Source organism: Hypanus sabinus, chromosome 13 (genome assembly GCF_030144855.1).
Source record: "Hypanus sabinus isolate sHypSab1 chromosome 13, sHypSab1.hap1, whole genome shotgun sequence".
In the NCBI taxonomy this organism is placed as follows: domain Eukaryota; kingdom Metazoa; phylum Chordata; class Chondrichthyes; order Myliobatiformes; family Dasyatidae; genus Hypanus; species Hypanus sabinus.
In genome coordinates, this window is record NC_082718.1 from 65,092,010 (window position 1) to 65,117,132 (window position 25,123).

General features: G+C 37.8%; 1 protein-coding gene across 1 annotated transcript in view; it reads left to right on the forward strand.

The window, feature by feature from the left end:
* Positions 1–25,123, forward strand: part of LOC132403954 (cilia- and flagella-associated protein 54-like) — a 460,583-nt gene that overhangs the window by 244,451 nt on the left and 191,009 nt on the right. The window contains exons 46-48 of the mRNA XM_059987831.1: positions 3,250–3,450; positions 12,040–12,126; positions 12,694–12,813. Coding sequence (XP_059843814.1) covers positions 3,250–3,450; positions 12,040–12,126; positions 12,694–12,813 — 408 coding nt within the window. The remainder of the gene's footprint in view (positions 1–3,249; positions 3,451–12,039; positions 12,127–12,693; positions 12,814–25,123) is intronic.

Consider the following 25,123-nt stretch of genomic DNA (forward strand, 5'->3'; position numbering starts at 1 on the left):
CCATGCCAAACGCTTACTCTCACCTAGTCCCACTGACCCACACTCAGCTCATAACCCTCCATTCCTAGCCTGTCCATATACCTATCTAATTTTACTTTAAATGACAATACCGAACCTGCCTCTACCACTTATACTGGAAGCTCGTTCCACACAGCTGCCACTCTCTGAGTAAAGAAGTTCCCCCTCATGTTACCCCTAAACTTTTGCCCCCTAACTCTCAACTCATGTCTTCTTGTTTGAATCTCCCCTACTCTCAATGGAAAAAGCCTATCCACATCAACTCTATCTATCCCCCTCATTATTTTAAATACCTCTATCAAGTCCCCCCTCAACCTTCTATGCTCCAAAGAATAAAGACCTAACTTGTTCAACCCTTCCCTGTAACTCAAGTGCTGAAACCCAGGTAATATTCTAGTAAATCTTCTCTGTACTCTCTCTATTTTGTTGACATCTTTCTTATAATTCGGTGACCAGAACTGTACACAATACTCCGAATTCGGCCTTACTAATGCCTTGTACAATTGCAACATTACATTCCAACTCCTATACTCTGATTTCTAAAGGTCAGCATACCAAAAGCTTTCTTCACCACCCTATCCACATAAGATTCCACCTTCAGGGAACTATGCACCATTATTCCTAGATCACTCTGTTCTCCCCTAAGCTTCCCTTCCTTAACTTTGTACATATGTTCTCTGGTGTTTGCTATTCATGCCCTGGGAAACAGGTACTGTCTGTGCCTCTCATAATCTTGTAGACCTCTATCAAGTCCCCTCTCATCCTTCTACGCTTCAAAGAGAAAAGTCCCAGCTCTGCTAACCTTGCCTCATAAGACTTGTTTTCCAATCCAGGCAGCATCCTGGTAAATCTCCTCTGCACCCTCTCCATAGCTTCCACATCCTTCCTATAATGAAGTGATCAGAACTGAACACTATACTCTTAAGTGTGGTCTCACCAGAGGCACATCACAGAAATGTGAAAATATTGGTGTAATGGTGGTTCCACAATTGCCTAGGTATGAAATGAGGGTGAGTTTTTATGCTACATCCAGAAAAGTTATATGAAATAGATCATTAGAGTTGTACTAAACAACCTTTGGGATTGTAATTGGTAAGTGGTTGGAGTATCAGTGGCACCTTGAGATGGCAAGCTCTGTGGATTGGAAAGTGGTTATAGAGAAAGTTGGGTATAGACTGGAAATTAAGGTCCTGAAGTGGAGGAAGACTGATTTCAATATGATAGGACAAGGAAACAGGAATTGTGCTGTATGAACAGCTTGTAGTGAGATTTATTCAAAAGTGAAATATTGAGAACTCAACCCAATGTATTCTCACGAAAGTGGAAGGTAACACTAGCAAATCCAAGGAACCCTCCATGTCAGGGGGTAGGCTAATCACCAGCATCATTGGCGACACTCACAGCTACCTTAATCACACTTACTCCCATCCAGCCTCCTGTAAGGACATGAATCCATCTACCTGTTCCTCCATCTCCTTCATATTTACTCTGATAATGACATATTCTGTGCAGGTATCTTCCTTCTTCCTTAACTAAGGACAGTCAATATATATTTTCCTTGCCTTTGCTCTTGACCTTTCTCTTCCTAAATAGAGCAAGAACCTTACCTTACACTCCTTCAGTCTCCACATTCAATCGATCATTCTTTGAAGTTTCTATCCAGATTCTGCCACTAAACAATCTTGAATCTTGAGAGACATATTCCTCTCTCCTCCTCCTTCAGCAGTTTAGATAAGGTCTTTGACAAGGTCCTACGTGTGAGACTGGAAAAGAAGGTTCAGTCACTCAGCATACAGGATGAGGTGGTAGATTGGATTGGACATTGGCTTTGTGAGAGAAGCTGGAGAGTGGTAGTAGAGAGTTGTCTCTCTGACTGGAGGCCTGTGACTAGTGGTGTGCCACAGGGATCCATGCTGATTCCTTTGTTGTTTGTCATTATATCAAAGATGATAATGTGGTTAACTGGATCAGCAAATTTGTGGATGACACCAAGATTGGGAGTGTAGTGGACAGCGAGGAAGGCTATTGTGGCTTGCAGAGGGATCTGCATCAGTTGGAAAAATTGGATGAAAAATGGCAGGTGAACTTTAATGCAGACAAATGTGAGGTTTTGCACTTTGGTAGGATCAACCAGGGTGGGTCTTACACAGTGAACAGTAGGGCTTACTGAGGAGTGTGGTCGAACAAAGGGATCTAGGAATACAGGTCCATAATTTGTTGTAAATAGTGTCACGGGTAGATAGGATCATAAAGAAATCTTTTGGCGCCTTATCCCTCATATTATTATTAACAATATATTAATATATATAATATATAATAATATATATAATAATGTATTAAGTACAGAATATGGGATGTCATGGTGAAGTTGTCTAAGATGTTTGTGAGGCCTAATTTGGAGTATTGTGATCAGTTTTGGTTACCCGTACACAGGAAAGATGTAAACAAGGTTGAGAGAGTGCAGAGATCATTTACAAGGATGTTGCCAGGTCTGGAGGAACTGAGATCAAAGCAAAAATTGAATAGGTTAGGACTGTATTCTTTAGAACATAGAAGATTAAGAGGAGATTTGATAGAGGTGTACAAAATTATGAGGGTTATAGATGGGATAAATGCAAACATGTATTTTCCTCAACACACACAAAATGGTGGTGGAATGCAGCAGGCCAGGTAGCATCTATTGGGAGAAGTACTGTCGACGTTTCGGGCTGAGACATGCCTGGCCTGCTGCATTCCACCAGCATCTTGTGTGTGTTGCTTGAATTTCCAGCATCTGCAGATTTCCTCGTGTTTGCAGGTGTTTTCCTCTGAGATTGAGTGACACTACAGTCCCACTTGGGCTGAGGCTGAAAAGTGAGGATTAAGGGAAACATGATGGGAAGCTTCTTCACTTAGAGGGTCATGAGAGTGTGGAGTGATCTACCAGCACAAGTGGTGCATGCGAGCTGGATTGAAATTTTAAGATAAGTTTAGTTAGGTACATGGATGCAAGGGATATGGACGGCTATGGTTCTGATGCAGGTCAATGGGATTAGGCAGTTTAAATGGATTTGGCATGGACTAGATGGGCTGAAGGGCCTGATTCTGTGCTGTACTCTATGACTATGACTTCAAAAGGATCTCTGGTCACTCTGGATGGTTCTGCAATCTGGAAATTGAATGCAGACAGTAAGTATTGGAAAATGAAATTGGTAACTTTTAAACAAAACATACTCTCTTTTTGTCCTTTAGGGACTATTCAGGGCTTCTATTCCACACCCAAGAACTGACCGTGAATATGCATCATATGAAATAGGATTTGACTGTGATGTTCTTGAACTTATTCCTGGGGTTGACCTTTTCTCAGACCGATTCAGAGCTGATATACGTACTGTGGTTGGAAGTCTGAACTTCTTGCTCCATGAGCTACATGCAGCAAGGCAAAACCTATTGGTAAGAAAATTACCAAAAGTCATAATATGCAAAGATCAAAGGACTATGTTTTGTTTTTAACTGTATGAGATCTTTTCATTGAGTCAGATTGACAACTAAACATTGTACAAAATGTTTTTTTATGTTTATGTTGCATGTATTTTTTAAAAAATCACAAAAATGTATTAATTTCAAAGTTCATAAATTTCTTTGCCATTTCCATAAAAGCAGTGAAAACATTATGTATCTTTTAACTTCAAAGGCTGTAGATTTGAACATCTTTTGTGGGCGACATGTTTATGAATCAAATCTGGCTGGACTTAATAGTACTTTAGGGTCTTTCTCTCCATTCTAGCTTTTTAAGGTCATCCAGGAATATAAAGATAACCTTTTGATTTTCTTTTCACAGTGCAAACCATCTACTTAAACATCCCCCAAAACCACCAGCTCCAGATTGTCTCCCACAAAATATGAAACGAGTTCACATATTTATTTTGACCTTAAGATACTTCCATCAAGTCACATCTGGCATTTCCTTCACCAAGAGGTTCCCAAACTGGGGTCTCGGGACCCCTTGGTTAATGGTAAAGGTCCATGGCATAAAGAAGTTTGGGAGCCCCGCCCTAGTCCAATGTGCTTACATTTTCATAGTGCACCCCTCCCCCACTCCAGGCTCTGAATTCAAACATTTCCCATCTTCTGCACTGTTGTCCCCCAATTTATCTTGGCCATAAGACACATCTCCTGCTCCCTAAATCATATTCCCTCCACACTCTTAACTACTCGGCTTCCTTCCCTATATTTGATCTTCACTTGTGTTGTGGTACTCTTTCAGTTATTGAACACTGAAGACAGACATTATAGTACAGGAATTGGTCCTTTGGCTCACAATGTTGTGCCAAACTAGTTAAATCCCTTCTGCCTAGACTTGTCCATATCCCCTTCATCTCAGCACATTCATATTCTGTCTAAGAGCCTTATAAATGCCTCTGTCATATTTGCCTCCACCACCACCCCTGACAGCACACTCAACGTTCTATGTGTAAAAAAATCTTAACCCCTCTCAGCTTAAGTGTGTACTCTCTAGTATTATCCATTTTGAACTTAGGAAAAAAGATATTGTCTATTTACTCTATCTATGCCTCTCATAATCTTTTAAACTTCTCTCAGATCTCCCCTCAACTACAACACTCCAGAGAAAACAACCCAGTTTGTCCAATCTCTCTTTATAACACATGCCTTCTATTCCAAGAAAGTAAACTTTCATACCTTCATTAAAGCCTCTGCATTCTTCCTATCACGAGATGACCACAATTAAATGTCTGGGTAAATATCAACCTGTGTGGCTATGAACTTGGATCCCAAGATCCCTCTATACATTGACAATGTATAGGGTCTTGCCATTAACAGTACTTTCCCTTTACAAAGTGCAACATCTCACAATCGGCCAGATAAAACTCCATCTGCCATTTCTCTGCTTAAATCTAGAACTGACCTATATCGTGCTGTAACCTCTGACAATCTTATCATCATCTTCAGCGAAAACTCATATTCGACATACGATTCTTCTCCTGGTGGTTGATCTGGTCTTGAGATGACCGATTCATGATGCACAAGTCCTATTGCAGTGTTGGCCATTGAGGTGGTGGTGGATCTAGCTGGTTGGCCTTTCCCATCCTCTCGTTGCATTGAAACTGCTTAGTTTTAGTGGAACGTTGAAGAGAATTCTTCGAGCCTTGCAGTTCTCTCATAGACAGTTCTTCTTCAGCTTTCCCTAACTTGTACTAATTTCTCCCCTCCATTCAGGTTGATGTGGCACTTTCTCAGGTAGGTCTTGATATTGTCCTTGAACCACTTTTTCTGCCCTCTAGGTAGTGCACTTTGTATCCTTGAGTTGGCCAAACAGGAGCTGTTTAGGGAGGCAGGAGTCAGACATATGGATGATGTGGCCAACCCATCACAACTTGAGTTGAATCATGATTGTGGCTATGGAGTTAATGTTAGCTTCCTCCAGAATGCTGGAGTTAGTATGCCTGTCTTTCCAGCAGGCTCTCAGAATCTTTCAAAGGCATCTTTGATGGTAAGCTTCTAGGTATTTTATGTGCCTACTGTATGTTGTCTATGACTCCACTCCATTTAGTAAGGAGAGGAGGACTATAGCTTTATAGACCAGAAGCTTAGTGTTGGTTTTGATACCTGATCTTCAAAAACCCTTTTACTCAGCCTGGCAAAAGCTCCACTTGCACGTCCTATTTTGCAATTTATTTCAAGGTCAATGGTGACTCTTGAAGGTAAAGGCTGCCAAGAAACGGGAAATGATCAGTGCTCTCCAGAGGGATGTTGTTAACTTGGATGATTGGAAGTTTAGGAGCTTGATCTGCAGAAGGTTGGTATAGGACCTGGGTTTCCTTGATGTTTAGATCAAGTCCCAGGAGTTTATATGCTGTAGCAAAAGCATCCATTCGCATTGTAGATCCTCCTCCGAATGAGCTATGTTTTCTGCAATTTAGAGCTCCATGATGAAAGCAATTGACACCTTGCTCTCTGCCTTGAACCTGTTAAGGTTAAAGAACCCCGTATCTAATCTTTTCAGATTCCTTGTGGGAGGTCTTGGCCTGTGAGGTGAAGAATGGTTGCAGTGAAAACAGCAGAGTTTGGGCAAAGCCCTGTGACAATCAGGAAGTGGTGACAGGAGCAGGACAGTGAAGTTTGGGAGCTGGCATTTAGGCAATGGGTATTAGTTACAGTCGTCTTGCTCATGGACTGAGGCAGATAGAGCTTTTCAGCACCTCCACCCATGACTGAACAGCCCTATTCAGGACCTGTTCTGCTCACCCCACATGGGGAAGGTGCTAGAAAAGGTGCCCTAAAAATAGTCGGTTTCCTCACTCCTGACTGGTTTACCGTGACCAGTGGGATAACCAAGCTGTGGTCTGAAACAAAAGTTTTGGAGCCCGGAATACGTGGACACTTAGAGACAGCGAAACCAGCAAAAGACATACTGATATCATCTCGAGAGCTGAGAAGATTCCAAACTGACCTTGCTGCCCTTTCTGAAAAGTGGTTGACTGAGGAAGGAGTAGAGGGTGAATACACTTTTTTTCTGGAAGGAGAAATAAGCAGATGAACCCAGAATCCATGGAGTTGGATTCGGCATAAAGAACAGCATCATCAGTTACCCCTCCAAATTGCCAGTTGACCATCTCATGACCATGTGCCTTCAGCTTGCTAACAATCAAATAGCTACAGCTGTGAGTGCCTGCAGTCCAACCTGGACTCACCAGAAGATGTTAAGGAGACATTCTATGCTGACCTAGACTGCATACTATCAGATATTTCCAAGGAAGATAAGGTCATTCTTCTCATGTACTTAAATGCTAGAGTTGGCAAGGACGGTGACTCTTGGAAAGGCACAATTTGGAAGGAATGTATTGGCAACATTAACTCCAGTGGAGCACTCTTAGTCTCCAAGTGTGCTGAACATGACCTGACCATCACCAACACCCTGTTTCACCAAAGGAATAAGGTGAAAACTTGTGGATGCATCCCCATTCAAGGAATTGGCATCTTATAGATGATGTCATTTTTTGGAGGAGGGATTGCAGAGATGTAAAGAATACTAGAGGCATGATCAGTGATGATAAAGGCTGGACACACCAATGGCTTATTCGCTTATAAATGTCATAGGAAGATAGAAAACCTACAGCACAATACAGGCTCTTCAGCCCACAAAGCTGTGCCAAACATATACTTACTTAGAAATTACCTAAGGTTACCCATTGCCCTCTATTTTACTAAGCTCCATGTACTTATCCAGGAGTCTCTCAAAAGACCCTATCATATCCACCTCCACCACCATCACTGGAAGCCCATTCCATGCACTCACCACTCTCTGCATAAAAAATCTTACCCCTGACATCTCCCCTGTACCTACTTCCAAGCACCTTAAAACTGTGCCCTCTCGTGCTAGCCATTTCAGCCCTGGGAAAACCCTCTGACTATGCACACGATCAATGCCTTTCATCATCTTATGCACCTCTATCAGGTCACCACTCATCCTCTGTCACTCCAAGGAGAAAAGGTCACATTCACTCAACTTATTCTCATTGGGCATGCCCCCCAATCCAGGCAACATCCTTGTAAATCTCCTCTGCACCCTTTCTATGGTTTCCACATCCTTCTCATAGTGAGGCGATCAGAAGTGAACACAGTACTCCATGGGGTCTGACCAGGGTCTGAAATAGCTGCAAAATTACCTCTCAGCTCCTAAACACAATCCCACGATTGATGAAGTCCAATGCGCCGTATGCCTTCTTAACCACAGAGTCAACCTGCGCAGCAGCTTTGAGTGTCCTTTGGACTCAGACCCCAAGATCCCTCTGATCCTCCACACTGCCAAGAGTCTTACCATTAATACTATACTGTATTCTGCCATCAAATTTGACCTACCAAAATGAATCACCTCACACTTATCTGTGTTGAACTCCATCTGTCCTTCAAAATCATGCAGAAGAGTAGAATGTAAAATAAACTGAGCCATCCCAGTTTCAACATTGAGAGCCTAAAAGACACAACATAAGTACAACATCTCCAGGTTGCCCTTCTGAAAATCTCCCAGAGGACATTGAAGCACACTGGACCAAACTGAAGATCACCATCCTTAATACTTGTAAAAATATAATCGGATACAAGACCAGGAAAAACAAAGATGGTTTGATGAAGACGACAATGAAATATAAGAGCTAATCAACAACAAAAGGACAATCCTATACACCAACTACCTCACTACTAATCTTTGTATCATATGCAAACCTATGAACCCATCCATCCATGTTTTCATCCAAGTCATTTATATGTATGATAAATAGCAGAAATCCCAATATAGATTCTTGTAGATCACCAGTAGTTGTGGACTTCCAACCAAAATTTGTCTCATTGACCACTACCCTCTGTCTTCTGTGGTCAGTAATGGTATTTAACAAACCTAACATTAACTCATTCTTCATTTCAAACTGTTCTAGCATATTAGCACACTCCACAGTTTTCTTGGTAAATGCCGGGGAAAAGTATTAATTTAGGACCTCATCTATATTCTTTGCTTCTAAGCATATGTTCCATTTTTTCCTCTCCCTAGTTCGCCTCTTACTCTTGATGCCTGTATAGAATGCTTTAGGATTCTGTCTAATCCTACTTGTCAAGGATTTTTCATGGCTCCCTCTGATTCTCCTAGTTCCTTTTTTGAGTTCTTTTCTAACTTCTTTATCAGAATTTTACCCTAGTTCCTGCCTAATGTTCTCCTTATTTCCCCTGCTCCAATTTAAAACTCTACCGCAAGATGTGTAATTATTCTTATTCACAGCTATTTTAAAACTTAAAAAGTTGTGATCACTGTTCCCTAAATGTTTTTCCCATTGAAATGTCAGTCTATACTTATTTCCCAATGCCAGGTCCAGTATGGACACTTCTGTAGTTGGACCTGGATGTACCTAATAAATTCTGCCTAATCTAAGCCTCAGGCACTAAAGGGGTCCTAGACTATATTGGGGAAGTTGAAATCACCCACAACAGCAACCATGTGGTTGTGCACCTTTCCCTAATCTGCCTGCATATCTGTTCCTCAATAATCTGATTGCTCACCATATCCATCCCCACCTAGTGGAGACCTATCTATATTAAAACTATATACCAGTGGTTGGTACATGGCCCTCTGTACCAAGGTACCTTAAGTGCTCACATAAACACTTCTTAAAAATGCTGTCAGCAACTCTGCTTCCACCACTCTCTCCAATACCTGCCTTTTTCTGGATGAAAAATGGTCCTCTTTAGATCCCCTCTAAATTTGTTCCCAACCCTAAGTTGTAGCCTCATGAATACCTGTAATCAAGTTCATGACTGAGGATGCTCAAGCCATTTAACAAAACCTACACTCGGGGTCCACTTTACCTCCTGTACCTAATAAAGTGGCCACTGAATGTATGTTCATGATTCTCTGCAGCTGCACATGTTCAACACCTCAAAGATTCAACATGTACAGAAGTGATACCATCAGGTCCTAAAAGTCTGGATGCAGAGTTGGTGTTTTCCCACACAGACCTAGTATGAAGGGCGGAGAATGCTAACTTTGATCTTAGTCCGTGTGTTATGTTGTAATGAAATTTTCAGCTTTATATGTGTAACTGACTTTACCCTGGCAGTGCAAGCTGGTGTTTTCAATATTGTGTCTGTACTGAACATAACACCTTGGAGGTACATTTCCAATAATGGTGACAAGAGCCAAATCTCTTCAAAATAACCATCACCTTGCAGCCATCTCTATAAAAGAACCATAATCATATCCTGAATGCAGCTTGTCTTGACTTTGTGACAAGCCTCCACTCCAACTCATTTTGGAGTCGGACTGGATTGCACATTAACCTCTTGCATTTGCCTGAAGAAGCCTGTTACCGAGAATAAAACAGAGGTTGACATGCTGAGAAACTGGAAAACTGATGAGGAGCATTGTCATCAGCACTGTTCCTCATTGCTCCCGACCAAGTACTGTATAGAGGACAAGTACACAAACTCTAGATGATGAGGTCAGTTATGTCACCAATCCTTCTCATCTGCAACCGCCTGAGAGCATGTCATGCAGTATTAGAACATATAACATAGAAATTTCAGCGCATTACAGGCCCTTCAGCCCACAATGTTGTGCCGACCATGTAACCTACTCTGGAGATTGCCTACAATTTCCCTAGTGCATAGCACTGTTTTTCTAAGCTCCATGTACCTATCTAAGAGGGTCTTAAAAGACCCTATTGTATCTGCTTCCACCGCTGCCACTGGCAGTGCATTCCACAAACTTACCACTCTCTGTGTGAAAACTTATCCCTACCATCCCCTCGGTTACCATTTCCAAGCACCTTAAGACTATGCCCCCTTATGTTAGCCATTTCAGCCCTGGGGAAAAAAAGGCCTTTGGCTATCCACACGATCAATGCCTCTCATCATCTTCTACATCTCTATCAGGTCACTTCTCATCCTCCGCCGCTCCAAGGAGAAAAGGCCAAATACACTCAACCTGTTCTCATAAGGTATGCCCTCCAAACCAGGCAACATCCTTGAAAATCTCCTCTGCACTCTCTATATAGTTTCTACATCCTTCCTGCAGTAAACTAACCAGAACTGAACACAGTACTCCAAGTGGAGTCTGACCAAGGTCTTATATAACTGTGCAACCACCTTAAAACTGTAATTACCCATTAAGTCCAGTGACCTAAGGAAATCATATACTTCTTTATCTAAAGAATCTTAACAATATGCACAAAATGCTGGAGGAACTTAGCAAGACATGCAACATCTATGGAGAGGAATAAACAGTCAATGTTCTGGGTTGAGGCCCTTCATCAGTACTGATAAAGATCAGAGTCCTGATAAAGGGTCTCTGCCCAAAACAGAGACTGTTTACTCTTCTCCAGAGATATTTCTGTACCGGTTGAGTCCCTCAAACATTTTATGTTTGTTTTTCTGGATTTCTGGCATCTGCAGAATCTCTAGAACACTAGACAGTAGAATACTACAGCACAGTACAGGCCCTTCAGTTCTCGATGTTGTGCCGACCCATATATTCCTTTTTAAAAAAAAGTACTAAACCCACACTACCCCGTAACCCCCTATTTTTCTTTCATCCATGTGCCTGTCCAAGAGGCTCTTAAATACCCCTAACATTTTAGCCTCCACCACCATCCCTGGCAAGTCATTCCAGGCACCCACAACCCTCTGTGTAAAAAAAACTTACCCCTGACGTCTCCCCTAAACTTCCCTTCCTAAACTCAATACTTATGCCCTCTGGTGTTTGTTATTTGTGCCCTGGGAAACAGGTTTAATCAGGAACCTATGATTTCTGATGTGCTGGTTCAGTGGGAGGTGTGCTTATGGTTACTTTGCCCTGGCTGCAGAGAGAACTGCCGATAAAGCAAACAGAAGGAAGAACAAAGGGCAAATCATGAACAGACCATTCTAAACAGAAGCCCAATAAATCCTATCTTAAATGAACAATGTAATGCACAAATAGTTGCCTTCATTGTAGCAGTGTATTGCCACAATCTGGCAGGAAAGTTAGTCTGGAGAAAATATTAAGTGCGAACATGTCATGTACCATTGATATTGCAACACCAACAAAATTCTGGGAGCCTTAAGTACAGTATGATCCACTGTAAGGTTGAAAAGTAAAATGCCTGATGTGTTGATCTGTAAATATGATTTGATTTATTGTGTTTGATTTCCTGTCTACATGGAATAAGCAATAACCTTTGTTGTTTGTAATTCTAAGTAAGTAACTAAAGATGCATATCCAGAATAAATAAAATGAACAAATTCCCAAAATAAACAGCGGGTTAGTGTATGGTAGTAAATTAAAAAGACAGATTAAGGTTTTGACAGAAAGTTGGGAAATGAGGAATCTTTGAAAAAATTATGAACATATATCAGAGTTGAGGAACAATGATTTGACTAGCAGAGGATATAATAGGTTAAAGCAACCTTTGATAACTAGTAATCATGTACAAAATGACATGGCTGGTCTGGCTTAGGAAGCTTCTTTTAATCATGTATCTCTATTTTATGTGACAGGCCTTACCTCTGTTCACACTGTACCAGTACTTCGTTAGTTCAATCTGTCATGATGTGCAGAAGAGTGTTGAAGCAAGAATATTGAAGGTAACAGAGCACTGGCATCAATGCGTGTATTTTCTGAGATTGTTTAAAAATGTAAATATAAAGCTCTTATAGAAGTAGGGTTAGTTTCTTTAGGTTTTCAGATTATATTATAGGAACCAAATGAGCATAGAATAACTGGATGACTGAATGTCCACAATTTCATATGTATGGTTGGACAAGTTATGATGCACAGGGGAAAAACATTAATCAGTAAATATATAAAAATTTGCTGGTAAATTATTGTTTTCTTTTCTCAGTTTTCAGCATTCATGAATGACAGTAAAATATTTTTACAATGATTTAATTTATTAAACAACAAATAGACACAAATAAAATAGAAAAGTGAAATGTTTTTCATTATTTTCTCAATAATCCTAATTGGATCGTTCATATTCCCTATCACAATAATTGTAGATGATTAATTTTGATAGTTTACCATCTCTGTTCAGAGAGGATGGTTCTTCTCCATTCTGAAACATTGTGAATTGGAATTTGCTCCAATTTAGTATATTGTACAATCGTTTATTCAATGCAGTGAATTTCTTTTGTTTTAACCACTTTAAACAGATGAGAGCTTTGGCAGACTTGGGGTTTTTTACAGAAGCTTTTGCTGAACATCATGTCTTGATTAATGGTGAAAAGATTCCAAATTTACTCTTGGGTGGTTTCAGACCCTCAGAGCCTAAGGTATGTCCCAACTTTACATCCATTTTCTCATGTTCATTTTTGCATTTTTATGTATTCTTTATTTGCATTTACCCCTTGAAGTTAGTGTTAGGGGTAGGTTTATGTTTGCTCAATGTGATTGGAGGCAAAAATCAAAAGAAAAGGAATTCCTTAAGAAGGTTGGAAGTCTTTACCCTGTTCCATTGTGGGCAATGTGCTGAATACAAACTTGCACATCATGAGGTTGGGTTGGTTTTTAATGCAAACAACACATTTCACTGTATGTTTCAATGAACTGTACTAAATAAATCTGAATCTGAATTGGATAATATTCAAAATCACAGGAAGTACCTTTCAATTAAGATGGTGAGGGAATGACCTTCTGCAAGGTTTGCTAATGTTTTAAATTTGTGTAGGGTTCCGGTAAGATGGCGATTGTATAGTTGCTTCAAACTTTTGCTCTGTTACATTTCTTACCTTTGCACTATGTACCTCCCTTTTTTTAATTTCAGTTTGTTAATTTATTTGTCTTTCTTATCTGCCTGTTGTTATGCCCGTGGCCTCCTCCTTTTTGAGAATCGCAGGATCGCTATTGATTCGGGTCAGGAGACCCAGGAAATGAGAGAGAGACACTCAGATTCCTCAATGTTTGGAATGTGTCCTGGGCCTCTGAGAGACAAAGCCACGCTTAACGGCCGTTATCTTTTGGAGACAGAATTGTGTATTGAACACTGTATGATTCATCGAAGCCCCCAGGCAATGAACTGAGGGGGGTTGGTGGAGGGATTGCATCATCCCAACCTGATTCACATCTGAGACCCTGTGAGTCAGAATAAAAGAGGGTCTGGGGAACAGCCCCTTCAGATGCACCAGAAGAAATGCTAGAACTCCTGTAATAGCGAAAGCCGGTGAAAAAGCCCACGTGCGTCCTTTTCCATTTGCCTCGGAATTGGTGGGCCTTTACCACGGAAGCACGGCTTCAGCTAACCACAAAGGGGAAATCAGCCCCCAACGACTCTTGAAGGACTGGCGTCATAAAAGGAATGGGCAAGTTAAACCTCCGTCTTTCTCTCCAACCAAAAAGCTGCAGCTTGAATGAACTTGAGTGACTTTTATATTTCCATCGGACAATACATTATCCCCTAGACAATGATATCCCCAAGAGCTATTTCTTATTGATTATTATTAGATTTTAGATTTTAGTATTGATGATGTATATTATCTGTATGTTTGCTTTGATATTATTTTTGTGTATTTTTATCAATAAATACTATTAAAAATAGTACCATCAGACTTCAACGGACCTCTCTATCTTTGCTGGTAAGTGACCCAGTTACGGGGTATGTAACACTGTGAATAGTGACTGCAAATGACTCACAATGACTGCAAAGATTCCTAAATCTGGGGAAAAAGAAGCTTCTACATCTCTGTCAGCTGAGATTCTCTCTATTCTGAAACAGAATCGACAGGACATTATAATTGGTATCAAGACTGATTTTAGGGCTTCTATCAGTCAGCTGGAGTCAAAATTGGATCAGATTAATGCCAGAGTGGATGACCAAGCCAAACAATTATTTTGCATCGACCTAACTTCCGAAGATTTAAACGCCGTGTTCAGCAGCTGGAAACTCTCTGCTCTAACTTAACGGAGCAAAACAATAAACTTACTTCCAAAATGGTGGATCTTGAAAATTGGAGCAGACGTAATAATTTACGAATTCTCGGTTTGCCAGAGGCCACTGAAACGGGCTCTCTCATTGAATTTTTCTCTTCTTTCCTATGTGAGATCTTTGGGAAAGAAATTCTTCCGACTCCACCTGAGTTAGAAAGAGCCCATAGAGTGTTTACTCCTCGAGCTGTTTTGGGTTCTAGAGCATGCCCAATTATCCTGTGTTTTCATCGCTATCAGGTGAAAAATCTTCTGATCATGGAGGCACGCCGGAGAGGTACCTTGGTTTACCATTGAAGACTATGTCCCCCAAGTTTTGAAGATGCGTGCCGAGTTCAAAGGCGTTATGAAAAAGCTCTTTAATCATAGTTTCAAACCTTCCCTCCGTAATCCTGCCGATCTTCAAATTACTCATACTACTGGGGACTATAAATGGTTTAAGTTGGTCAAGGAGGCCAAGAAGTTTATTGAAGGTCTCCCAGCCATTTTGACTTCTTTGGACCCTGTTTGACTTTCTAAAATGACCGATAAGTACTTTCTAAAATAAAAACCTTTTTACGGACTCAGAACTTATTTGAGTATCTTTAAATATCTTTTGAATATCTTTAACTACTGAGAACAATAAATGGTTTTAGTTGGGTTCTTTTCGACGGTGCAATTTTCATAAATGGTCAATTAAAAAAGCTTTGCTGTGGACTCAGATTTAATCTGTGTAACTTTGTTTACTTTTGAATAAGGTTATCTACTGAAAACCATAATTGGTCTCTGTTTATTCAGGAGGCTTAGTTTTTACTGAAGGTCACCCTGCCAATTTATTGTATCTGACTTGTTTTTTTTTCAAATGACTGCTATGTACTTTCTTTATATATAAAATTTCCCTTCTCTTATTTCCCTTTTGTTCTTCTTTATCTTAAATTTACCCCTTTTTTCACTTTTTCATAGTTTCTCGCAGGTAGATTAGTTTTCAATTATTATTTTGTATTAAGTCTTATTTTCTCCAATGATATTGTTTCTGTTTGCAATTCTGATTTGTAGTGCATAAGTTAGCTAGTTTTGCTATATTATTCCCATGCACGGAACTGGAAGCTGGTTTTTGGGGTGTCGTTTTTCTTGTAGAGCTAGCTGTTTTTTGGGTAGCCATCTAGTTTTGGGTTGCGAGGGTGGGGTGGGTTCTCCAGTACCAACACTATCCAATATTCTTATTGCTTTTCCTTGTTATTCAGGTCTTGTCTGTGTCCTGATTTTACTGATTTATGTTTATATTTTTGCTCCCAAACTGTTATTTCAATGTCTGACCTTATATATGCCTACTTCCTTTTATGTTTTAACAATTGATAATGGTTAGTCCACTGAAGTTTGTGAGCTAGAATGTAAAGGGATTGAATCATCTTGTTCAAAGAAGGAAGGTCTTCTCCCATATTAAGCAACTTAAAGCTGACATTGCCTTCCTCCAAGAAACTCATTCATAGTTGCGACAATTCCCATCTTATGTCAAGGTGGGTGGGTCAGCATTTACATTCATCCTTCCCAGCCAAAGTTGGGGGGGGTGGAGTTTCTATTCTTATTTATTCAAATGTAAGGTGGTACTAGCTAACTTGTATGCTCCTAATTCCGATGATGTTAACTTTTTTGAATGCTTTTTTTCTTCATTACCTGATCTGAATTTATACTCTCTTATACTGGGTGGTGACTTTAATTGCTGGTTAGATCCTGCTTTGGATCGATCGTCCTCTGTTCCTAGATTACCTACTAAATCTGCTTTAGCTATTCATTCTTTTCTCTCTAACTATGGTATCTCTGATATATGGCGTTCCCTTCACCCTACTGAGAGAGACTATTCTCTTTTTCCACATGTTCACCATACTTTTATTAGAATTGTTTATTTTTTAAATCAATAATCAACTTATTTCATTTGTTCACTCTTGTGATTATCAGAGCATATTGATTTCTGATCATACTCCAGTCACTTTGTCTTTAAATCTTCCTGGTCTCCCTCAGAGGAATAAACATTGGCGTTTTAACTCGACTTTGTTATCGGATGATGATTTTGTAAAATTCATTAAGGATCAGATAACTTTTTTTCCTAAGCACCCAAGACATCATCTGAAATTTCATCCCAGATTGTCTGGGATGCTATGAAAGCATATTTGAGGGGTTAAATAATTTCATATACAACAAATCTCAATAGAAAGTCCCATTTAGAGCGATTAGAATTGATTAATCAAATTAAAGAATTAGATCAACTATACGCCCAGACTAAAAACCCCGAATTGTACAGGAAGCATGTAGAACTCCAAACTAAATTTGACCTTCTCTCTACCCAACCAGTCGAACGCCAACTTCTTGAAAGTAAGAGTCACTTTTATATTCATGGTGACAAATCTGGCAAGTTTCTAGTTAATTATATCAAATCATTCTGAAATTAATGACCTATTTAAGAATTTTTATTCTCGGCTTTATTCCTCTGAATCCTTAAATGATAATATTTCTGTTGACTTTTTAAAAAAAAATAGCTTGAATATCCCTTCGCTTTAATCTGATTTTAAAGCAAAACTTACTGAGCCTATATCACTAGAGGTAGTATCTTTTGCTATTTCTACACTGTTGTCGGGTAAATCTCCCGGACCTGATGGGTTTCCCATAGAATTTTATAAATCATTCTCCTCACTTCTTTCATCTCAGTTACTTTCAATATTATCTGATTTGTTTAATCATGGCAAATTGCCACCTTCATTTAATGAGGCATGATTTATTCTTCTACCCAAAAAAGGTAAAGACCCAACAGAGTGCTCCACTTACAGGCCGATTTCTTTGCTAAATGTTGATGTCAAAATTTTTGGCCAAAGTCCTGGCCCATAGACTGGAAAATGTTACATCCTCTATTATTTCTGATGATCAAACTGGTTTTATTAAAAATCATCTTCCTTTTTAAATATATGGCATTTATTCAATATTTTATACTCACCTTCAATTGGGACTCCTAAATGCGTTATTTCTCTTGATGCGGAGAAAACGTTCGATTGTATAGAGTGGAACTACCTTTTTGTGGTTTCAGAAAAATTTAACCTCGGTCAAAATTTTATCCCTTGGATTAAATTGTTATATTTATGTCCTACCGCCTCTGTTCTGACTAACTCTCAGCAATCCCAGTCGTTTAGCCTTAAACGTGGCACCCGTCAGGGATGCCCCTTAAGCCCCTTCCTTTTCGATTTGGCTGGAGAGCCACTGGTGATTGCATTCCGAAGCTGTTCTGAACTGATGGGGATCTTGGGGGGTGGGGGGGGGTGTTGAGCATAAAGTTTATCTTTACGCTGACGATTTATTACTTTTTCTTTCAAATCTATCCACATCCTTACCCCCAATGTTTTCACTTCTTGATCAATTTAACCAGGTTTCTGGCTATAAACTTAACCTACATAAGAGTGAACGTTTTCCAATTAATAAAGAAGCACAAGCATTAGCATTTCATGACCTCCCCTTTAAAGTAGTCGTTAAGCAATTCATTTATCTTGGTATTACAGTTACAAGGAATTTTAAGGATCTTTTTCGTGAAAATTTTGCCAGTCTTTTGAACTCTACAAAACAGAGTTTGTCACAATGGTCACCTTTATCTCTGTCTTTGGTAGGTCGTGTTACATTTTAATAACATTATATCCTCCTTAAATTTTTATATTTATTTCAATCTATTCCAATTTTTATTCCTAAAACATTCTTTGATTCCTTAGACTATTATTTTATCCTATCTATGGAAGGGTAAGCATTCTAGACTTAATAAAGCGCATCTTCAAAAATCTAAAAAAGGTGGCGGCATGGCTTTACCTAATTTTCGTCTATACTATTGGGCAGCTAATATTCGTTGTCTTCCCTTCTGGTCCTTTTTCCATAGCCAGTCTGACTGCCCTAAATGGGTAGCAATGGAGCTGAACTCAACTAGGGATCTCTATATTTCTGCACTTCTTGGACCTGCACTCCTTAGTAGTTTGCCTAGACTAATTGTTCTTTCTTTTTCAATCTTTTTATTAAATTTCATATATAAAAAAATAACATAGTATTGTATTAACTAGGTTATGAATACATTAAATTTAAAATTAAATTGGTAATAAGATAACAATATCTTATTACACTATCAGCAAAAAATGAAGATTGTACAATAATCAATCTAACCTATATTAATTATACATGAAAAAGATTAAAGATAATCATCAAAAGAAAAAATATATAAAATACAGGAAAAAATGTATATTAAGAAATAGAAAAAAAATAAACTTAAACTAACATGGGCAATAATAATAGTTTATATATATATGGTAGTGTCAAAAACTCCGGAACTCCATACCAGAACAGAATAAAAAGAGTAAAGGACTGGAATAAGCCAAATTAATTCATATGAAAGTATCAAATGAACGGTCCCCAAGTTTCTTCAAATTTAATTGATGAATCGAAAATAGTACTTCTAATTTTTTCTAAACTTAAACAAGAAATAGTTTGGGAAAACCACTGAAATGTGGTAGGAGGATTTACTTCTTTCCAGTTCTGTAATATAGACCTCCTGGCCATTAATGTTACAAAGGCAATCATTCGTCTAATTCAGGGGTCAGCAACCTTTACCACTGAAAGAGCCACTTGGACCCGTTTCCCACAGAAAAGAAAACACTGGGAGCCGCAAAACCCGTTTGACATTTAAAATGAAATAACACTGCATACAACGTTTTTTTTGCCTTTATGCTATGTATAAACAAACTATAATGTGTTGCATTTATGAAATTGATGAACTCCTGCAGAGAAAACGAAATTACATTTCTGCATGCAACAAAAACATTTTGAACTCCGAAAAAAAGACGTTGGGTTGAAAGTTACTTTTAAGTAAAATATTCAATGTCTATTTGAGTCCTTCTTGTATTTATGAAAAACGCCGAACTTAAATTTTCCGCCAGCAGCAAACCAAAAATAACGTCAGCCAGCTGTCATCCTGAAAAATGAAAGGACTATTTCACTGAACAATGAAAAAATATGAATATAAGTAAAATAATAGGCAATTAAAATATTTATCATACTTGGTTAATGGGATTTCTGCTCCTGGACCTCAGCGCACAGCGTCTGCACATCAGGGCTGTATGATGTCACCTTCATCTTTACACAGGATCGCAAGCTGTCATCTGTGAGGTTTTCAATATCACTCCATTTGTGTTTCTGAGCAAGAACGGCCTTCTGACGGGCAACATCTTCAAGGTCTGCTGTCAAGCGTCTAAACTTGGACACCCATATGTCTTTGTCGGCTATGTCGGCCAGTTCCATCTCAAGATCAGGTTGACTCACACCTGCCAATGCAGTCGTATTCAGTAGGGAAGGATCGATGCTTAAGGGAGTGACCGGGAAGGATAATGTGTTTTTTTCCTCTCTGAACTCACAGAAGCGTTTCCCAAACGATGTTTGCATTGCGATGATTGCAGAATGTAAATACTCCGAAATTATCATGTCGTGACCTTGTTTGAACTCTCTCAAATTGGGGAAGTGAGACAAAGTGCCTTTCTGTAAATCTCTGGCAAGCACTGTCAACTTGCGCTCGAATGCCAAAACATCCTCCAACATGTGCAGGGCTGTACGTCCTTTCCCCTGAAGAGCTGTGTTCAGCGTGTTCAGGTGCGCTGTCATGTCTACCATGAAGTGTAGCTTTTCCAGCCACTCTGGCTGTTCCAGCTCAGGAAAGGTGAGCCCTTTGCTGCCCAGGAAAGTTTTCACTTCTTCCAGACACGCGACAAAGCGTTTCAGCACCTTCCGTCTGGACAGCCAGCGATAAAAACACGTTGTAGCGGTGTCAGTAAACTGCAGTCAAAGATAGCTTTATTCGAACTAAACAGCCTTGCTTTTCAGCTTCCCTCAACCCAGCCCCCATGGACGCAGATGCTGCAAAAGACGCGTACTCACAAACCCCCGTAGGCTATCTCCCTTAGCCGGAATGCTGGCTAATTGTGAGCCGTTTTATGATGTGGCAGGAAATGTGTCGCTACACTTAGGTTGTACAAGATCACCATAATTACATTTCAAAAGCTAACAAACTAACATAAAATACATTTTAATTAAATACTGACCAATTATTTCCCAAAGCCACAGGGAGCCGCAGCACAGAGGTGAAAGAGCCACAAATGGCTCGGGAGCCGCAGGTTGCCGACCCCCGGTCTAATTGAAGGGGAGAGTCGACTATCATCTTCATTTAGTATACCAAAAATTGCAGTGATAGAATGAGGTTGTAAATCAATATTCCAAACTGAGGAAATGGTAGCAAATATGTCCTTCCAATAATTATGTAGGTAGGACATGACCAAAACATGTGGGTCAATGAAGCCACATCTAAATGACATCTGTCACATTGAGGATTAACATGAGAATAAAACCGAGCAAGCTTATCTTTAGACATATGAGCTCTATGTACGACCTTAAATTGTATTAAAACATGTTTAGCACATATAGAAGAAGAATTAACCATTTGTTAAATTTTTTCCCATTTTTCCGTTGATATATTGTATTGAAGTTCTTTTTCCCATTCCTGTTTAATTCTACCCGATACCTCTGGTTGTATCTTCATAATCATATTATAAATAAAAGCCACTAATCCCTTCTGACAGGGATTTAAAATAAAAATCATATCTGAAAAATCTATCAAAGTTGAATTAGGAAAGGATGGTAAAACTTTATATAAAAAATTTCTAATTTGTAAATATCTAAAAAAAATAGATTTAGGTAACTTAAATTTGTTAGAAAGTTGGTCAAAAGACATTAAACTACCTTCAGAAAAAAGATCACGAAAACATATTATACCTTTCCTTTTCCATATACTAAAAGTTTGATCTATTAAAGAAGGTTTAAAAAAAGTTAAGTAAGATAGGGCTATTAAGAACAAAGTTTTTCAAAGTAAAAAACTTACGAAATTGAAACCAAATTCGTAATGTGTGTTTGACAATAGAGTTAGATATCTGTTTATTAAGTTTAACTAAGTCAGCAGGAAGAGAAGAGCCAAGACAGAGAATAAAGAATATCCTTGTTCATCATTACATTCTAAATTTACCCACTGTGGGCACAATGGTGAATCTAAATCTAGTTTCCAATATATTAAATTTCGAATATTATTCGCCCAATAGTAAAATCTAAAATTGGGCAAGGCTAAACCACCATCTTTTTAGATTTCTGTAACTGTCTTTTACTTAATCTGGGGTTTTTATTTTGCCACACAAATGAGGAAACTTTTGAATCAATGTTATCAAAAAAAGATTTAGGAATAAAAATTGGTAAGGCTTGAAATAAGTATAAAAATTTCGGTAAAATCATCATTTTAATAGCATTAATCGGACCAACTAATGATAAAGATAAAGGAGACCATCTAGTAATAAGTTGTTAAATTTGATGAAGCATAGGTAAAAAATTCAATCTGAATAAATCTTTATATTTCTTGGTAATTTTTATACCTAAATAAATAAAATTATCAGTAACTACTTTAAATGGTATCCTATCATTCAGTAAAGTTTGTGCATTTAAAGGGAATAATTCACTCTTATCCAAATTTAGTTTGTAACCAGAAAAACTACCAAATTGAACCAACAAGGATAGAATAGCGGGAATAGACCTATCAGGATCAGAAATATATAACAACAAGTCATCAGCATAAAATGATAACTTGTATAACTTCTCATTACGGGTAATACCAAAAATATTAGGAGATTCACGAATAGCAATGGCTAAGGTTCTAATGCAATATTAAATAATAAAGGACTTAAGGGACAACCTTGTCTCGTACCACGAGATAATTGAAAAAAAAGAGGATCTATAATTGTTCGTAAGAACAGAAGCGACAGGTTTATAATATATTAATTTAATCCATGATATAAAATTAGAACTAAAATTAAAATTTTTCAAGGCATTAAATAAATATATCCATTCAACTCTATCAAAAGCTTTTTCAGCATCTAATGAAATAACACATTCTGGGGTTGTGGGTGAAGTATAAATTATATTAATCAATTTTCTAATATTAAAAAAGAATATCGGTTCCTAATAAAACCAGTTTGATCTCCTGAAATAATCTGTGATAATACCTTTTCTAACCTAATAGCTAAAATTTTTGTAAGAATCTTAGAGTCTACATTTAGTAACGATATAGGGCGATAAGATGCACATAGAGTAGGATTCTTATCTTTTTTAAGAATTAAAGAAATAGTAGCTTCATAAAAAGACTGGGGTAGTCTCTTCTTAATAAATGCATCATTAAAAATTTCACATAGCCAAGGAGAAAGCAAAGAAGAAAAAGTTTTTAAAAATTCTATAATATAGCCATCAGGGCCAGGAGCTTTCCCTGAATTCATCGATGAGATAGCCTGTCCTACTTCGGCCATAGAAATAGGAGCGTCAAATAAACTTCGATCTTCATCTGTCAGTTTGGGAATATTCAAATTGTTAAAAAAATTATCCATCATAGACAGATCACCATCAAATTCTGATTGATATAAAGATTTATAAAAATCTTGGAAAGTATTATTGATTTATTTATGATCAGTAGTCAGATTACCGTCTTGTTTACGAATTTTAATAATTTGTCGCTTAGTTGAAATAGCTTTTAATTGGTTAGCTAACAATTTACCAGTTCGATCACTATGAATATAAAATTGAGCCCTAATCTTATTTAATTGATTCTCAATTGAAGAAGATAATAATAAGCTATGTTCCATTTGAAGCTCAACTCTCTTCTTATAAAGTTCTTTGGTAGGAGTCACGGAGTAAATCTTATCAATTTCTTTAATCTTATCCACCAATAAAGCTATATCTAAATATCTTTGTTTTCTTTTACCAGTGGAATATGAGATAATTTGTCCACGAATAAAAGCTTTAAAAGAGTCCCAAAGTATTCCTCTGTCAATCTCTTCAGTATAGTTTGTTGAAAAAAAAAGTCAATTTGCTGTTTTATGAAAGTAATAAATTCTGGATCTTGAAGCAAAGTAGCATTGAGTCTCCAAGATCTAGTATTAATGGAACAGTCCGAAATCTTGATAGATAATTTCGAAGGTGCATGATCCGAAATAGCAATAGAATCATATTTACAATCAATAACATCTGTAAGTAAATGATGATCAGTAAGGAAATAATCAATTCTAGAATAACTAAGATAAACATGTGAAAAAAAAAGAAAATTCTTTATCTTTAGGGTTCAAGAACCGCCATATTTCAGTAATTCCCAAATCAACCATAAAAGAGTTAATAAGTAAGGCTGATCTATTCGGAAGAATTCGAATAGGTTTAGATCTATCCATCAAAGGATTCAAACAACAATTGAAATCTCCACCCATTATCAACTTATATTCATTTAGATTAGGAAGGGAAGTAAATAAACGTTTAAAAAATTCAGGGCAGTCAAAGTTTGGAGCATAAATATTAACTAGAGCCACTTTTCGATTAAAAAATGAACCAGTAATCAACAAAAATCTGCCCTGTGGATCAGATATAATTTCATGATGTATAAACGAAATTGAGGGGTCTATAAAAATAGACACACCCCTAATTTTGGCGGTACAATTCGAGTGAAATTGTTGACCCTTCCAGAACCTAAAAAAGCGTTGATTATCCTCCCTCCTAATATGGGTCTCCTGTGCAAAGATAATATTAGCATTTAGTTTTTGGAATACTTTAAATATTATTTTACATTTAATTGGATGATTTAAACCATTAGTATTCCAAGAAATAAAATTAATAGACTTATCCATCATGCCAATATTAAATGTATATATCATAAGGTTAAAAAGACACATAACCCATAATTCAGGAAGAAGGAAAAATGATATAGGAGCAACCGGAGAACATGACACCTCACCAATATTAATAATTTAAAGTCGGCCCATGAACTAAAAGCAAAAAAATAAAAAGCAAAAGCGTGAAAAAAGATCCCTACCCCCTCCCCCAACCCCATGGAAAAAAGCCAAGCGGCAGGCGCATAAACTAATACTAATATTACCCCCATTTTCAAGATGGCAGCTCCATGAAAAGATTTTAAAAAACTGTATAACACCCAAATCTAAATACAGGGTTGCAAAAAGAGAATATATATCAGTCAAAATGAAGAAGAAAAAAAATAATATAATAAAGGAAACGATCATTAATAAAAAAGGATAAACATTATAATTTGAAAGAGTGTAATATACCTTTAAAAAAATTCCATATTCAAATACAAGAAAAATGACGTTTCAAAAGCAAAGGCTTATGGGAAGAAGAAATGACATTTTGAAAAAACCATATTACAAAATATAGATGTAAGTTCAGCAATCTATTAATAAAATTAATAAAAAAGTTATCAAAATAGGATTAGAAAAGGATTTAATAGACACTACAATATAAAAAAAGTCCAAAAAATCCCAAACATTCGTCCCATTTCCAAGTACAAATAAATGCTTATGGGAAGCAAAGTCTTATGGGAAGAAGAAACGACATCTTAAAAAAAAGTAAATTATTATTACAAAATATAAATGTGTATATCCAAAACAGAAAAAAGAATAAGAAAAAAGACATTATATAAAAAATTAAAAGAGCATCTATAAACCATGATAATAATAAAAAAAACCAGAATTATAGATCAAGATAAAAGGCTATAATGCAGCTTCACAGGTTAAAGCCCAGAACGAAATG